General features: G+C 38.6%; 1 protein-coding gene across 3 annotated transcripts in view; it reads right to left on the bottom strand.

Annotated features, from left to right (window-relative positions):
- The window catches only part of PDE7B (phosphodiesterase 7B), a 326,358-nt gene that overhangs the window by 27,539 nt on the left and 280,806 nt on the right, over positions 1-18,013 (bottom strand). For all 3 annotated transcript variants that reach the window (XM_043593075.1, XM_043593076.1, XM_043593074.1), the window contains 5 exons: positions 13,736-13,887; positions 11,442-11,505; positions 9,419-9,514; positions 7,230-7,330; positions 5,581-5,712 (listed from right to left, as the gene is read on the bottom strand). In XM_043593075.1, the coding sequence (XP_043449010.1) occupies positions 5,581-5,712; positions 7,230-7,330; positions 9,419-9,514; positions 11,442-11,505; positions 13,736-13,887 (545 nt within the window). The remainder of the gene's footprint in view (positions 1-5,580; positions 5,713-7,229; positions 7,331-9,418; positions 9,515-11,441; positions 11,506-13,735; positions 13,888-18,013) is intronic.

Genomic DNA, 18,013 nt, shown 5'->3' with positions numbered 1-18,013 from the left:
CAAAGCATATTGGAAATAACAAGGCTTATTAGAATTTTAATTCGGAAAAATAAAACTCTTAAAACCCGTATGGCAAAACCTGTATTTCCCTTTTTGCGGAGTTGTCAAGATATCATCCACCCTAAGAAGAAAACAATCCTTTTGTTCCTGAATAGCTTCACGTCTGGCATTTAATAAACCACCAACCCAGGTCTTCAAATTAAATCAAGAGTCTGTTTGTCAAAGAGAATCTGGCAGAGCAGATTTGCTATCCTACAAGGTGGCTTTAAACTGCCCCCCCTCCCCCCCACCATTCATCTCTTTCTTTGACTAAAATCTGTTGCTAAGCTGAGAGGTCTGGTGTACCATAGGAATCAGAGTGAATGACACCTTTTAAAACAGAGGACACAGGAAGAAAAACAACAATAGGAACATCGTCTGTGTCTTCATTTTTAATTGCTCATGAACCAGAGAAGCAAGACTCTAGGAGATCACGGAGATGCTGAGCTCTTCCCTAACAAGCCAGGTGGTCTCCTTGAATCCTAAAGACCGTGGCCCTTGGAAAAGCTGTAGCACTACTGCCTGTTGCAAGAAATCTTTTTCTTGGTCAATCTGCATCTTCCCAAGACACTGCTCTGAGACCAAGGAAACTGGACATTAAGTACTGTCCTGTGGGGCAGGCCTGTGTTCAGATGAGGGCCACGGACAGGCAACATGCCAGTTACCTCACTGTGAACAGCAGAAACTTTATGAAACAGAAGATCCAATTTAAGCCTCCTTCCTACAATTTTCACACTACTTGCCAAAAACACCTTTCAGACTGCAGAAATTGTGAGGTTATGTATAGTCTTGGCAGTTGCTTATTTGAGTAGCGGTCATAGGACCATGTGGCAGGCTCTGTCAAGTTCATATTTATGGCTCAGAGTCATTAAGAGTAAAAAGTGGTGAAAAATGCTGACCTGCTCTTAGTGCTTGCGATAAGTAACTAAGAAAAATGATTATAAACTTCTGCAAGACAGTATAGAATGTAATATTATGAAACATTATATTAGGCTATAAGGAACAATTAATTATTAATTATTTTATTCATTAGGTTGTTCTGTCAGTAGTTGGCCTCTTCTCGAAAGAAATTAAACTTGAAATTGAGCTGCAAGTGATTCCTTCTGCAATTGTAATAGCCAATATCTTATCTGATTCAAGGCTTACTTTGCTCAATTGCTGAGCAATTGTGTGTTGGGGACTTGCAGGGTGGAGGGACACAAGATAAATGCTTAGCTCAATCTCTCACATGTTCCTTTCTCAATCCACCATGGACAACTGGATGGCTTCCAGTCTGATGAGAGAGGTGCCAGGTGGAAGTGCCTTTATCACTTTCATGTTGAAGTTGGGTTGGCAATTCAGCAAATGAGTCCGGTCCAGATAGCAGACAATGGGAGGGAGCCCTCTGACCTGGCCTTCACTCCAGCTGCCCTGGCTCTCTCTTTATCTCGGGGCAGAAGCACAGGCTGGGAGTTATGCAATGATCTTATTTATTAGAACTAAAAGAGCACAGCCAACAAGAGGAGGGAGAGGAAGCTCTCTTCTATTTTATCTCATTTATAGTAAGGCTAGATTGTAGCAAAGTCACGCACAGGGTGTTCTCAACCCACATAATTCCTGGCACATCTTCTCTACTGGATTCTCATTAACCAAATGTGTGTGTGTGTGGGTGTGTATAATTTTTGTGTGTGTATATATATTCACAATATATTGTGTAATATATATAGTGTATATACATATTTATAATACATTGTGTAATATATATAGTATATAGACATATTTTTTACTCATTACCATGGTTCTTAATATTTTCAGAATCTATAACTCATTTTAAAATATGAGTGTAAGTTAGGGATCCTTACCCTAGAAAGACTTGCATAGGTATATCCTCTGGAAATCGGCACACAGTTTCCTAAAAGGTTCTTGGTAGGCTGAAAGTCTACATTTGCAAAGATTTTAAATATCACGTGTTGTTAATGGTCTTGCTCAGTTTATGTGTTATGTGGCACACTCTTTTTTTCTTGAAATTGAAAACCTGAAGTTATGCCAAGTTGCTCTGCAACCTGGTGCAGAGAAGAGATTTTCTGACCCACGTCATGTTCTGTACAGCTAATGTACAGTTTCTACAAAAGAGAGAATATACACTTAATGAAAATATACCCAAGACACTGCTCTGAGAGCAGGGATGGTTGATGGCAGGACGATGCCCAGCTAACGGCCACAGACACAGTCTGTTTTTGGTGGGTTTTAATCCACAAAGTACCCCAGCTCATGCTGCCTCTAGGGTGCCCTTCTCAGCTCTGCTACTCAAAATGCTACATGCCACGGCTCAGTTTACCATTCTTTCTCCAGCCAAGCCCTCTGCGGAATCCCTTTCTGTCTTTGCATCCCACTTTGTAGCTACACACCATCGGAAGAGTACTTCCCAAAGTCCCTCCCACTTGAAGCCACTTGGCTCTAACCCCTCTGTCTCCCTCACTGCAATAGGAAAACCTGGTGGAGAGCTCTTAGTGTCCTACCCACAGAAAGGAGGTGATCAATGTGAATTTTAGAGACAGTATGTATAATGCTTAGTCATTTTGGCTCTGGAGACAAAAGACTTATTCCAGCTTTGCCATTAATTAGCTATTTATTTTCAGGAAAAACACTTGAATTTCCTAAGTATCACTTCTCCTCTTTCTGAATAATAGGTATGATAATAGTATCCACTTAACTGGACTATTGTGCAGAGTAAATAATATAATACATAAAAAGCGTTTAGCACAGTTTTTGAACCATAGTAAGCACTGAACAAAGGTTAGTTATATAATTTGGTGAACTGTATTGGACGTAGAATTTTCATTACTGTTTTGAAATTCCCTCTGATAGTTAATAAATAATGGTATATAGCCAAATATAAAAGGCACCAGCAATTTGGGGGGCAGAATTGAAATCTCATAATATTTTCAGGTCCTCTTAGCAATTTTTACTTTTAATATGTTAGATCCCAATTTGGCTGATAAAAATTTCAGCTTTTATCCTCATCGGCTCTAAGATAGTAGACATTATGTTGATGATACTATGCGATCCTGGTTTGCCTTTAACACTATTTTTACAACCTGAAGACCAGAATCTCTATCTAGCTTCCAAGAGATCCTAACACTAGTTGAGCAGGATACTGATGAAGACAGTATCTCGTATATGGGTTTTTTTTTTTTTCCAACGTTTATTTATTTTTGGGACAGAGAGAGACAGAGCATGAACGGGGGAGGGGCAGAGAGAGAGGGAGACACAGAATCGGAAACAGGCTCCAGGCTCTGAGCCATCAGCCCAGAGCCTGACGCGGGGCTCGAACTCACGGACCGCGAGATCGTGACCTGGCTGAAGTCGGACGCTTAACCGACTGCGCCACCCAGGCGCCCCTCGTATATGGTTTTCAAGTCCTATATCCCAACTTCTTTTTAGTTATTATGAAAAGGATCCTTGTCTTTCCTATCAAGGATCAGGCCAGACAATTCAGATGGACAAATTTACTGCTAGAAAAAATACTGGCTCGCTTTATTATAGTAACATTTTGGATACAAAGAACAGAGCCGGTATTTATTCTTTCAAGACTTAAAAAAATTATATCTATATGTATACCTTTAGCTAAGTCCCCAAAACTTTCAAACTGAGATTAAGTCTTCTCAGATTTTGCACATTTTGAACATCTGAGCTTGAACAAATGTTTGAGGGCAGAGATTACATTTTATCCATCATTGTACTCCTAGATTTTAGCGTACCATATGACATATGCAGTAAGTAGCTGCTGACTAAAAACATACAAGACTATATGTTGCATTGAAAAGGCTGAAGAATTTGGTTGTACTGGAATGTTTATCTTTAACAAAGATATTAAAATAAAAACTATTAAAAGTTATCTGCACTTCAAACGTTTGGGTAAGAAATTCATTTTTTTGAGGACAATTTTAATATCTGAACAAGATAGACTAGTGTTTTTATTTTGAGAATAATTTTTTGTTAATTAGCAATGAGTACTTAATTCTTATGAAATTCTACAACTACTTTCTTGTTTTTAACATCTGGCGTATTTCTTTTTAACTTCCTGCTTAAAAGTGAATTCATTACAGGTTTTATATATATTACATGTCAAAGTACAGTTTTACGACTCTCATTTTATGTACAAATCAGTCAGTAGCAGCTGATACTCTCATTGATTGATTGATTTTGAGAGAGAAAGAGAGAGAGAGAGAGAGAGAGAGCACATAAGGGCGAGAGCAGGGAGAGGTAGAGAGGGAGAGACAGAATCCCAAGTGGGTTCCATGCCTTTAGTGCAGAGCCCGACTTGGGGCTCTATCTCACAAATCGTGAGATCATGACTTGAGCCAAAATCAAGAGTCAGAAGTTTAACTTACTGAGCCATCCAAGTGCCCCACAGCTGATACTCTCTTAAACTTCATTGACATAATTTATATGGTGATGAGAAACTAGAATTATGTAAGCATTTACTTTATATGGGAATGGATCAAGTAGCCAATTTTGTTGATTGATTTCCTTTGTCTAATAAAACACATTTGAAAAAACCAGAATTGACAGGAATAGAAAATCCATCTGGGGGCTTTCAGTCCCATCATTCAGGTCTATGTTTTTCTAAGTAATAAATTTAGCTTGTGAGATGCTTTAGAAAGTTTAGCTTTATTTTTTATTTTTCTTTGTTTAATTTATAGCTCATCAACAAAATCTTTCTTAGTTCTGTCATCCTGTCCCCTCTATGTGGCTACATCTATCCGGGCTCCGGGTGCTGGCTGGCCACGTGGATCCATAAACCTTGGAAGGCCAGTTCCTACTGATGTTAAAAGCTAATCAATTGGATGGAGAAAGACTTTTTTTTTTTTTTTCTTTTTTTCAAGTTCCACTTGTGCTTTATAAGGATCTGTCAGGAATTTTTCAGCACTGTGTTTTTTCAAAAGATCTACTAAAATTGAGATCAATGACTACCTTGTTTGCAATGATTTTGTGACAGACAACCAAAGGTCTCCAAAGAACCATACTAAAAATTCTGGGAGTTATTCATTTATGATTTAAAGTTTACTATTTTAAATAACATCAGAGATAAAAGTTCTCCAGGCCAGCCTACTCATACTGCTGACCTATTTTAGAACAACAAAATATGCCTATTGTCTTTGATAACATACTCTGACCTGGAGGCCAGTCAAGTTCAGAAATGCCTTAAAGACATAAATTTGAATTAGGATTGGAGCTGGGAAGTATCGTTTATAGAGGTCCTACAAGGACTGGCTTCAATTGGCCGTTATATATGAGACGGTGTCCAGGGAGACAGGTATTCTCACATCTCAGAGGGTAGGCTCAGAGATCCTGTTTTACATTGGACAATTTCATCTACCTTGTGATACCAATTTAATCTACCTTGGGATATCCTAGACCTATTTCAAATCCATGCTCTGTGGCTGTGGTCACTGAGGCTGGCTCTGAAAAAAGGTTAACTCCAAAGATGAGACTCAGGCTCCAGGACTGGGCCTAAGGCAGTTGGCTGAACTGTGCCTCAATGTTGGGTTCCCTTACCTGGTATAGATTGGCGAGATGGTGGTTAGTTTTGATCAAAAATGGCTGGTTCACTCCTGGGTGGTCAACATCGTGTGCTGCTGCAGCCAGCAGTCCAAGCATGATGTCCAGGGGTGTGAGGAAGCTGGCGAGCTGTTCAAAAAATCAAATTGGGAGACTGATTGATGTTTATGCACATAATTTTGCACAGTAGTTTTTAGGCTTTCATCCTGACCTTTACCCTCTTGAAGCAGTCAGTGAGGTGATAGTCACATGGAATTGCAGGGAGGAAAGGACAGCATGGAAGGGAATTAAGCAAGTCAAATCTTTCTGGATCATTCATTCAACTACCCTCCTCTTCCCACTGCTCCTCTCTCTCTCTCTCTCTCTCTCTCTCTCTCTCTCTCTTTTTCTGTACAGGGCTCGATCTCACGAACTGTGAGATCATGACTTGAGCCGAAATCGAGTTGGATGCTTCACTGACTGAGCCACCCAGGCATCCCATCTGTTTCTTTTTGTTGGTGCAGTGGTATTCCTGTTGGCAAGACTGCTCTCTGGTGAGCGGGGAGAAGGCAGAGCCTGAAATCAGCCTTGCTCCTAGAGAAAGCAGTGAATGAAGGAAAAATTTAAAGCCAAAGTAATGGACATGTTAAAAAAAAAAATCATTTGTGTATTTCAACCATCCACTATATCATTGCCACTGAATATGAAATCAAGAGTGGGCTGAATTACAAAATTTGCATATTTCTTCAATGTGTAATAAATAGTGGGGGAATGTGTAAGAATCTGTCTTTTTTTTTTTTTTTTTTTTTTTTTTTGGTTCACTAAGAAACCAAGCAGGAGAATGCAAATCTAGCACTAAATTTAAATATACTACGGTGTGATATATTACAATTTTTGGACAACTTACAGATTAAAAACACAACCTTTAATGGGATATTTTATAAGGATGAGGCATCTACCCAGTTTTCTTTTGGGAATGCCTGTCTGGCATCTATATATTTAGTGATTGATATTAAAACTGAACTAAACAGAGACTTGGACTAGAATATCATTTTTGAAAAAGCTTAAGAAAATTCATCCTGTATGTTCTAGCAACTAAGTTTTATATGGCTAAAAATGCTTATATTTCAACTAATGAGTATTATTGTTATGTTTTTAGTATTGGATTCGTTTGTTGCATCAGAACATACTTTGAGATCTTTGAAGTCACAAATTTTCTTGGGCCTGAATCAGGATGCCCCATTGGCTTATAGGAAATGGAGCTTGAGTTTTGAGGAGTTTTGACTCTATTCATTGATCAAAAAACATGAGGTGGGAGATTTTCCCAGAAAAGTTCACTGCTGGTAACATTGGTGGCAAAGGTCCAAGGCAAAATGATTTCTTGAGAGTTTTGAAGATATCTAAGATGTAGACTGTCACGGAGAGGGTTGTTTTTGTCCTAATGCAGGCTCAAAAATACAGAAATTATGAGAAAAAAAAACTCAGAAAATTTACATTCTCTTTCATATAATTTTCAGAGCTGATACTGGAACTTTAGTAGAAATAATTTGTGTTCATATTGTGAATGATCCATACACAGTTATTCTGATATATTGGGTGATTTGGGGCTTAGCAGACAGTTTACTTGGCATTTCCAATGCTGAGGCGGTGGCTGAGTCTTGCTTTACCTTGGGTTCCTTCAGGTAGCAGTTCATGGCCTGGGTGACATCGGCTGCATGAACAGCATTGTGATATGGGTTTTGGCTGTGGTAATCTTCTTGAACCATGACTAGGAGGCAAACAGATAACTCAATCAGCTAGAACCAAAACAGGAAGGGCAGACTAGCTCTGAACTGTTGAGGGTCCCTTTTACTTAAAAAATATCAGTGTCTCCAAAATGTGCAGCCTGGGGATCCTTTAAAAATAAATGTGGTTTGCAAGCTTGGCAGCTCTACTGGGCTGTTTTTAGTGAGGAGGAGGGGGAGGGCAGACGGGAGAAAGGCTAAAAGGATTTGTGAGGCCCTTGGGATTCCTCACCACCTTCATAAATCACCCCTTTCTGGCATTCATCAAGGCTTTCATTCATTGGAAAAATAAATATGTAGGAAAAGGACAACTTTATTTCACACTATAGTTTAATTATTTAAGTTTGCTGCCATTTATGAATAATATGTCATAAAAGAGGTTTCCTTTTAAAGAGCATCAGACCCCTGATGTCCAAAGATTGGCTTATCACTTGAACAGCAAACACTGACGAAAACAAATCTGAGGTTACTTCAGACAGAAATTCAAAGTACTGGGTTGACCTAAAGGAGAACTTGGTTTTATTTCTATCTTATTCAGATTTAAGTTAGCCTCTCTCATACCCTTCCAATGTAAGGACCAGAGTGCTCTTGGAACCGAGTAGAGACATAAGCAAGGCCATTTTGTTTTGCTAATTACAGAAGCAATTAGTCTGCTTTAGTTAACAGTCAGGGCATGCTTAGGATGCAATATATTCAGTGTGTACAGAATATCCAGATTTGCAAGTGTGGCCATATTTTCTCAGCCCATGCTACGAATTTTGCTCTGAATTCTGGTGTTATTTCTATCATCAAATTTTTACAGTCTTTATGTTACTCTGTGTGCACACACATGTCCAAAGTATCTTGTGTTCTCCTTCTTTAGACAAATAAACATTATTTGGCCAGTTTGTGGCCATTACCTTGCCCAAGAAATCTAAACTCAATTAGCCTGAGGTCATTTGTGTTTCTGGAACTGAGCCACGTTAGAGCTGTTTTCAAATATTTCTTTTGTGCCACGTATTACTTATTTTACAGGTTTAAAAAACAATTACATTTAAACTCTGGCTCTATCACTTAGTGTTTATGTTGAGCAAATTGCTTAACCATACGCTTCCTCAGTTTCCTTCTCTATAAAATGGGGACAACCATAGTTCCAATTTCAAAGGGCTGCTCTAAGGATTAAATGTATTAATATATGCGAGTCATTAGAAGGGTTCCCAGCATATTTAAGCACCAGATAGGGTTGGTTGTCATTACTTCTGTTGCTCTCATGTCACTGTTACTTTACTCTGGAGGCATTAAGTCAGCTTCCAAATCCAAAGCATAGCCATAGGGCACATCAAAGGAGCCAGAAACAAGCTAAGTGGCAGCAGGAAGTTATATGGTGATTAAAAATGTGCCCTGGATAATTTGGCAGATAAATAATCATGTGCACAAAGTCCAATAAGAACTGGGGCTGTTTTTGATAGAGAGTGATGGGGCGGAGTTGAGTGGAAACATGGCAGGCTTTCAAGTCAGACAGACCTGGGCTTGGACTGAGGCTCTGCCAATTACAAGTGTTGACCTTGAGTAAGTTATGAAATGTCTTTCTACTTTTCCTTAACTGTGAGCCAAATGGTGGTGACAACACCCAATTTGCTGAGTTGTTGAAATGGTTAGAGATAATATACTGAGAGCATCTTGCATCTAGGGGGCACTATATAAATGGTAGTTCTTATTATCTAAAAAAAAAAAAAAAAAAGTCGATTGAAGACTTTCAGCAACTCGTGTCCAGATTGGAATTATTTGAGGCACACATTAACTGGGGTTTTGCTGATATGTAAGCAGATCAGTAATTTCTTTAACAGTTACATGCTCTTGATTGTTTTCTTTATGTAGCTTTTATCTCTTATAAACATGACTAATCAAGTATATAATATTGTTTTCAAGGATTTAAGTGGGTAAACCATATTTTAAAATTAAGATGGGATAATTTAAGATTAACTTGAGGTCTTCATCTACCCTGCTATTGTTCTTGCCACTTTACGTTGAAGAATATTATGGACTGCCATAATTCAGGGGAAAGGAGGTAGAATATGGAAATAAAGACTTACCTAAAAACCTGTGCAACGTCACCATATCTAACTTGAAATGGTGAATGAGTCCATGGGTGTTGAAGAGGTGGCAGAGCAGTGTTACCAGGCTGTTTCCTACAGGAAAACAGTCACCTATTTCAACACATTTTTATCACCACTGAACTATCAAGACTGACAAAAGAATCCAAAGTTTCTGTAATGGAAGGTCTCTGATAGGTCTCCTTTTCCCTGTTAGTTTTGAACTCTTTCAAGTATAAAGGATACTATGACTGTGGTTTTATCCTAGGTTGCCTCGTACCGAACAAGTGAAACGAGCTAGCTCAGACCTTCACTCTATACCAAAGGCAATGAAAGCATTAAGAGTTAGAAGGAGTCTGACTATTGTATCAGGGACACACACACGGGTGTGTGTGCGTGTGTGTATGTGTGTGTGTATTTTTTAAAGACACAGTTTAATAGTCACTTGCAATGTGTCTTAAGTTGCTTCCAATTAATTCTTAGAGTCACAGGGGTATCCAAGTCATCGCATTGCTTAATGGCCATTGCTTGTTCTCCCCATTCAAAATCACCCAAGATGAGATGTGACCATGAGATAGTTTACAACTATCAGAGAGGCAAAACTGAAGCAATAGTGACTTGTAAGCATTCAGGAAATATTGTTTCTTTCCTGAATAAAAATGTGTTAATTTATTAAAGAATAATGGGTTTGAATTTTAAAAGCATGATAGAATTTGTGAAAGACTTTGAAATGGACCAAGATGATGACTGGATGTCTTCAGTGGAAAACTAAGTGTTGCCTAGACACACTCTTCCAGGGTGCCTGATCCTGTGCTTCTGCAGCTTCCATTGTCTTTGAGCTATTTCATAACTCTCAAAGCTGTAGGTAACTAACAGCACTGCGAGTGGTTCTTGTCCATATACATGCAAACGAAATCACTCGGGTGAAAATGCAGATTTTCTCTTCCCAGTTTTACAGCTACTTATAAATTCATTTGAGCATTTCTTACTGTTTATATATGTGTTGTTCTCTGAATTTTCCTTTAACTAGCTGTAGCATCTTACTGGATCTCTAACTGAGTTAAATCTTTGACAGGTTAAATTCTCTGAGTTAAATTCTTTGACATAGAATCATTTCTTATTCTATGAGAGTCATGATTGTACTCTCTTTTGAACAAATATCATTGAACAAATCCTTTCATTCACAGTTGATATCATCTACTGGCACCCACTTCTCAGTTGATTTGAGCAAAGTGAAATATAAGATTGTGGGGTCCATCCTTATATGGCTAGTTAGTTTTCCACAGTGTGAAGCTCGGCTTCATGGGCTTAGGCTGCATCTCTCAACTGTATGTTATTTGTCAAGTAACGGAATGGTGAGAAAACCATCTGTAATGACTTAAAGTACAAGCCTGGTCGATGGTGGAGCATGTGAAGGTCAGCATCAGATAGGATTCCTTTCATTGGCTTTCTAGGCCTATCAGCATTTGTTTAATGGGCAGATGAATGAATAATCAGATTTTATTTTCTTAAGCAAAATCTTTATAGGCACCATGATTTTAAAAGTGAAATCAATGGGAATGTTTATTTTCCCCTTCAGCTGCAACCTACACTTTTACACACTGTCATCAGCTAATGTTTTCTTCCAATGATGCCCAGCCTCTCTGAACAATACTTGCACTGGGGGAGATTCAGCTCACTTAATGAAAATGTACAAATGTCTGCCCTGTAAGAGTCAGGACTGATCAGATGAGCTTTAATGTTTCTGGTTTTCACCCACTAACAATGAACTTCCTCTGTCTGGATGTGGCCCAAGTATTCTGCGAGGAAAGAATCTAATCTGTGGTTTCCAAATTCCTTTGGGATCATCAAGGCCAGAAGGAAATGGTCTTAAGATTCTAAGGCCTAATTCAGTCCTTACTTTTCATCTGAATCAATTTTCCCTTGCCCTGGCCCTTCTCGAGTGGCTGCAGACGTATGAAAATGGAAAAAAAAGGAAAAAGAATAACAGTGTCTGAAAATAGAATTCTTTTGGGTGACTTACCATTTGTCAAGCGATCAAATAAGAAAATGTCAAAATCCCACATTCCCACTTTGGAGAGCATATGCTGAAAAGGCAAACAAAAAACAGCACTCCAATGAATCATAACGGAGACTTAAACATTTACTTTCAGACAATGAATTAAACAATTGAGAAGTTGAAGATAGTAGCACACTGCTGTCTGGTCTGTGGGAAAACAAACCTTACTCTACGTACTAATAACAACAGTGTAAAAGGGACAGGCTCTGGAATCAAACTGGCTGGTTCAGTGTTAGCTGCATCTCTTACTGGCTGTGGGAACTTGGGCTAGTTCCTTAACCTCTCTGTACCTCAGATTCCTATATGAAAAATATGGCTGATAATATTGCCTACCTCAGAGGATTTTTGTGTGTATTAAATAAGGTAGTGTATGTAGAGTGCTTAGAATAGTATTTGTACGTAATAAGCACATATGAAATTTGCTATCTGTTAAAATTGTAGTTCAGTAAAGTCTCTACATCACAAACTACTATATACTTGAGAATGTTTACATCAAATTTAAAAAAAAATGAAGTAAAAATGATTGCTGAGCACATTATTCTGCTCAATGTGGACTAAATGCGAAATGAACCACTCTAATACACTCTAACAGATAGGAAACTGGAGTGGGCAAATGCAAATACTGGATAATTTAAAGACCTGCTGTCCAATGTAGACTTATCATCCTATTTTTCTTTTTTAAATACCCCATGCTTAGATGGTTTTTAACTCTCAGATGCAAAGCTGTGGTTGCTGATTCTACCCTCACTATGGCTTCTGCGACTGACCTTCCTCTCTCCTCTCAAAGCCACCACTTCCAGTAAGGACAAGCTCACTCTCCTGCCACTCCAGGTCTTCCCTGCATCTTCCAATAAAGTCCAAAGGTCTTGTCATGGACCTTCACAACATTATCAGAAAAATGAAAGAATAATAGGCTATCTGTGAGATTTAGAGTGGCTGAGCACTTTACCCAAGTCAAATACTAAAGGCAGGACCAGGACTTGATCCCTGATATCTTCTTGACTTGTGACCCACAGTTCTTTCTACATGTCTGTGTCACCTCTCTTGAGGGGTGGTTGCTCGGCGGGGGAGGGGGGCACGAGAGTGCTCTGTCATTGATGCCCCAGTGCTGGGATCTCAGGTTTGTTCTTTTTTCTCCAACCAACCAACCAACCAACCAGACATTCACTCAATTTCAAGACTTAAGTTGTTAGAAGGAGTGATTTCCACCCCCACCTTTTTTAGATCTAATGTTGGGAATTAGTTCTTCTGATATTACTTGCTGCTTAGTCATTAATGCTATATATTAATAGTATATATTTCTTAATAGTATATAGATAGCATAATATTACATAGCATATAAACTCTAAGACACTACTTCTGACTTTGTTTAAACTATGACAGTTTATCTTGAAATTTAAACTCCTTTGACAGTTTAGGCTAGAGATAACTTGTTAACCTTTTTTTTTTTTTTTTTGGATAGTCACATGTTAGTTTCAACCCTTGATCAATGAATGGTAAAAATAATTGTAAAATTAGTGAAAATTATTTGAATGAAATAAAAATTATACAAAGGACAATGCACTGTATTGATAGATGTAAATGGAATTAAGAGTTGGTAATTATTGGGGGCGCCTGGGTGGCTCAGTTGGTTAAGCACCAGACTCTTGATTTCCACTTTTCCACTCAGGTCATGGTCTCATGGTTTGGGAGATCAAGCCCCGCATCAGGCTCCATGCTGACAGAGTGAAGCCTAGTTGGGATTCTCTTTCTCTCTTTTTCTCTCTCTTTCTCTCTCTCTGTGCCCCTCCCTCACTCTCTCTCCCTCTCTCTCTCAAAACAAATAAATAAGCATTACAAAAAAAAAGGAGTTGGTAATTATTGGGTTAATTTCAGTGTAGCTATTACAAGGAGATAATTCAATGGGCTTAAAGATTTAGTTATTCTCTCAGTGGTAATCCGTCAGTTCAAAATTTTACTTACTGTTATGCACAATGTTTTGCCCATTTGTAAAAATGAAAATAGCTAGCATGTGCTAGGCATGAATATATAAAACATGTAAACATGCTTTACCTCATTTAATCTCTGCATCAGCCCTATGGGTGGGTGTTTCTATTAACTTCATTTCATATTTGAAGAAAAGTACAGACGTGTTAACTAGCCAGAATCACAGAGCGTCTCAGTGGCAGAAGTTGGACTCTAACCCCAGTGCTATCAACTGAGGCACATGCTCTTGGCCACTAGCCTGATGGGAGGGAACAGAGAGGTAACTGACTCACCCTTGCTTGTCCAAGGTAGTCTTCATCCAGCAGGTGGAGAGGGGCTTGTGGTATAATTCCACGAAGCAGCCTTGATGCATGGAAGTATCTTTGAAAGCTTAACAGTCTTTTCACCTTTTTCTTGGTGCCAATTTCCCCTGAGTGTGTTGTATCTGTGGAAAGTAATCAAATACAGAAGTTATATATTTAATAAACCCTATTTTCTCCACTATGTAAAAATACAATGTATTATAAAGGAGATAAATTGAAAAGATTAATAGTCTATTAATTCTACATCTGAAGTTCTTCTAGAACGAAAATGACCTTTCTTATATATTATATTCATTAAAATATCAAGACATTTCTGAATGTAATTTTGGAAGACATGAAATATATAAATTAAAAACATCATTTTCTTATTAATGACACTGGTATGCTTTGTAAGTGAAATCCACATACTTTTGCATGCATTTGAAAGGAGTAGTTATGCTTTTTCTGTGATAGTAAAGCCAAGTCTCAAAAATTTAGACCAGGTTCTCATCCTACACTCTCTGAATTAAATACACTAGCTTATACATGAGGAAAATGTTTCCTAATGTCCCAGAACATCAGTGGCAAAGGAATCAATACTCTCCGTTCAAAAGGGACCTAGATTTCCCTGACGAAAAGCAGAGAGGGTGTCTACTTTGTAATGGAGTATATTCTCTTTTACTGGTGGCCATGAAAGCCTGATCCTGTCAGGAGAGATATTTTAATACTCATGTGACATGGGCCTTTCAAAACTTGACTATTGACATTGTGGTGACTGAAGAAATACTCCAAGCACATTATCTGAATGCCTGTCAAGGTATGTCTTATCTCAGCTGAAATTCTATGAGTCACTCCAGGGTCACATAAGAGACATCTTCTGCCCAATTTGAATCTGCAGTCAATTGAAAACTCTAGGGGCGCCTGGGTGGCTCAGTCGGTTGAGCGGCCGACTTTGGCTCAGGTCATGATCTCGCGGTCCGTGAGTTCGAGCCCCGCGTCGGGCTCTGTGCTGACAGCTCAGAGCCTGGAGCCTGTTTCAGATTCTGTGGCTCCCTCTCTCTGACCCTCCCCCCGTTCATGCTGTGTCTCTCTCTGTCTCAAAAATAAATAAACGTTAAAAAAGATTTAAAAAAAAAAAATTGAACACTCTAGTAGAAAAACGTACAGTTCATATATAAAGAAATTTTGGATTCTTTGATGCTTCCTCCTGTCTCCCCTTCTCCTTTAGGAAACTCAGAATCACAATGGATAGAGAAACAGTGGGCAATGTGGCCTTCCCCAATGGTAGACACCTACCAAAATCAGTTTGTTCCTTAGGTTTCGTTATGCATGCAAAGGCTTAATTCAGGCCAGGCAAAACCTGCTGTTTTCTGGAAATGCTGTTTAGCTGAAATTCTTTCTATTTTTTTAAAAATATTTATTTTGGGGAGAGTGCAAGCTGGGGAGGGGTAGAGAGAGGGAGACAAAGGATCTGAAGAAGGCTCTGCTGTTATGAGGCCATTGGAATGATCCAGGCAAGAGATGATGGCAAGAGATTATGGGCAGGGGGGAGACCAGTGAAGAAACCAGAAGTAGAGGGAGGGATCCAGAGTATATTTTGGGTACTTCCAATTTTTGCCCTGAATAACTGGGAGAATGGAGCTGCCATCCCCTGAGACAGGAGAGCTGCAGGTAGAGCAGTTGTACAGGGGATTTCAGTTTTGCATGTGCTGAATTTGGATGTCTCCTGGAAATTCAGGTGGAGATGTCAGGTAGAAATAAGTAGCTATAAAACCCAGAGCTTGGGGGAGAAGACTGGGTTAGAGATACAAATCCGAGAGTTGTCAGATGAGATTAACTAGGGAGTGAGCATGCATACAGATGAGAAAAGCATCAGAGTCTGAGTTCAGCAGTATTTCAACTTTGAAAGGATATAGAGAAGAACAGAGAAAAATCAAAAGGACTAAGAAGGACTATCCAGTGGGTATGGGGGAAAAAAAAACCCAAACGATCATTTCTCAGAAGCCTAGTGAAGACAATATTGCAAGGAGGAAGATGTCCTCAGTATCAAATGCTGCTAATAGATCAAGTACAATGCAGACTGAAAATTGACCACGGGTGTATAAATTTGTCAAAATGAGCTGAACTATGCACTTAGTAGAGCACATTTTATCCAACCTAGAAACAACAACACCCTAGTCACACGTCTAGCTTCCAGATTTTGGTTTTAAAAGACAATTTCTCACTAAAAGGAGCCAGACCACCTTGAGGAAATGGTCGAGTCTAGGACCAGGGCAGCAAAGTACAGGAAGGACTGTAACTTCTTATAATGCCAGAAGATAAGGGAGAGGTTGATAAATGATGAGATCATTTAAACATGACAGAGGAGATGACCTGAAGGGGGTCCCTGTGAACAAATAGGGGAAACTTTGAGCATCAACATAAATAGTGGAAGAGCTGGTTAGAAACCACTGACTGAAAGAAGAACCCATGAGTTCATACTGATGGGTAAGCAACTAAGTAAGTAAATAAATGAGAAGGGAAAGCTCCTCCTTGCAGACAGTGTGAGCCAATAGAGTCAGAAAATTGCCATTTTGCAACTTTTATGGTGATAATTGCTTCATGCCCAAATCATCAGTGGACACTAAAATTATTCGGTGAAAGTTTAAAGAGCAGCAGGATAATTTATAGTATCAAAGTATCTCCTTACGGATTTGCTAATTGTAAAGGAAAATATGCGTAGCCTTTTAGTGGAGGAGGCGCTATCTTCCCTAAGTAGTCAACGTTCACACCACCAATAATGGGAGAAGGTGACATTACATGCCTCCTGGTGTGATGCACTGAGAACGCAACATTGCCAATGCTCTGTTCCTGCTTCAAATGCACAGCCAACCCCCCGAAAGAGGAAACATCAGAAAAACCTAAGTCGAAAGACACTCTAAAAAATAATCAGCCTGTGCTCTTAACAAATGCTGATGTTGTGAAAGTCAAAGATAGCCTCTGGTATTGTTTTAGGATAACGGATACCAGATATCGTGCTCTAAGTGCATTTGCATGACTGAATGGGATCCTGGATCGGAGCAAGTTTTCCAAAAATGACTTTATTAGAATAATTTGTGAAGTTTGGATATGATATAGTCATAGTCTATCTACAAATTTCTTGAATTTGATCACTGAGCTGTGGTTATGCAAAAGAATGCCTTTTTTCTATGAAAAGACATGCTGAAATATTTAGGGATAAAGGGGCATGATGTGCACAACAGATTCTCAAAGGGTTATGAAAAAATATACACCAAAGACAAATAGGCCAAAATAATAATTGGTGCATCTGGGTAAAGGGTATATGAATGTTATCCTATCCTTGAAAATTTTCTGTAAATTTGAAGGCATTTTATATATAAAGAAGAGAGAATGAGAAGAGAAATCTCAGGCAATGCTATCAAGTGTAGACAGCCCAAGGAGTTTTGCTACACGGCGGAGGAAAGAAATGTGATGGTTCTATGTAGAATTATATAGAATGAAAGCAAGTATGTCAATAAGTAAATGAAATGAGTTATTCCTGTTATGTATAAATCTAAAAGGAAAAAGCCATACAATGGTCTATTCCGTTTTTAGCCTTCTATGAAAATTCCCCCCTTCTAAGATACTAAAAGAAAATCTCCTATGTGGCTGAGAGCATTTACATAATGGCACCAGAAGTAAACAAGGTAAGCCTGAATGATGGAAATATGCCACAAACATAGCAAATTCAAATTATGGATTACAGTTGACTCTTGAACAATGTGGGAACTGGAGAGGCCCCATTCACTGTGCAGTTGAAAATCTGCATATAACTTTGGACACCTCAAAAACATAACTGCTAATGGCCTGCAGTTGACTGGAAGTCTTACTGATAACATAAACAGTTGATTAACACATATTTTGTACATTACATGTGTTTTATACTATATTCTTATAATAAACTAGAGAAAATGTTATTAAGAAAATCATAAGGAAGAGACAATAATACATTTACAGTACTGTACTGTATTTACTGAGAAAAATCTTTGTGTTAGGGAACTCACACAGTTCAAACTCATGTTTTTCAAGTATCAACTGTATTCCTTTGTAAACGTCCATTCAGCTTTCTAAATGGTGTGATACTTTAAACAGATTCATAGGTAAGATAATGACACTTAAGTTACATATAGTAAATACAGATGATAGGAAATAATGGTTTGTATTCATTGCAGTTACCATGTTGACAAAAATACTGCTAAGCTAATGATGCTATCAAGTATTAACTTAGAT

This window comes from Prionailurus bengalensis, chromosome B2 (genome assembly GCF_016509475.1).
Source record: "Prionailurus bengalensis isolate Pbe53 chromosome B2, Fcat_Pben_1.1_paternal_pri, whole genome shotgun sequence".
In the NCBI taxonomy this organism is placed as follows: Eukaryota; Metazoa; Chordata; class Mammalia; order Carnivora; family Felidae; genus Prionailurus; species Prionailurus bengalensis.
Note: the sequence above shows the minus strand (reverse complement) of the source record. Positions and strands in the feature narration are given on the sequence as shown.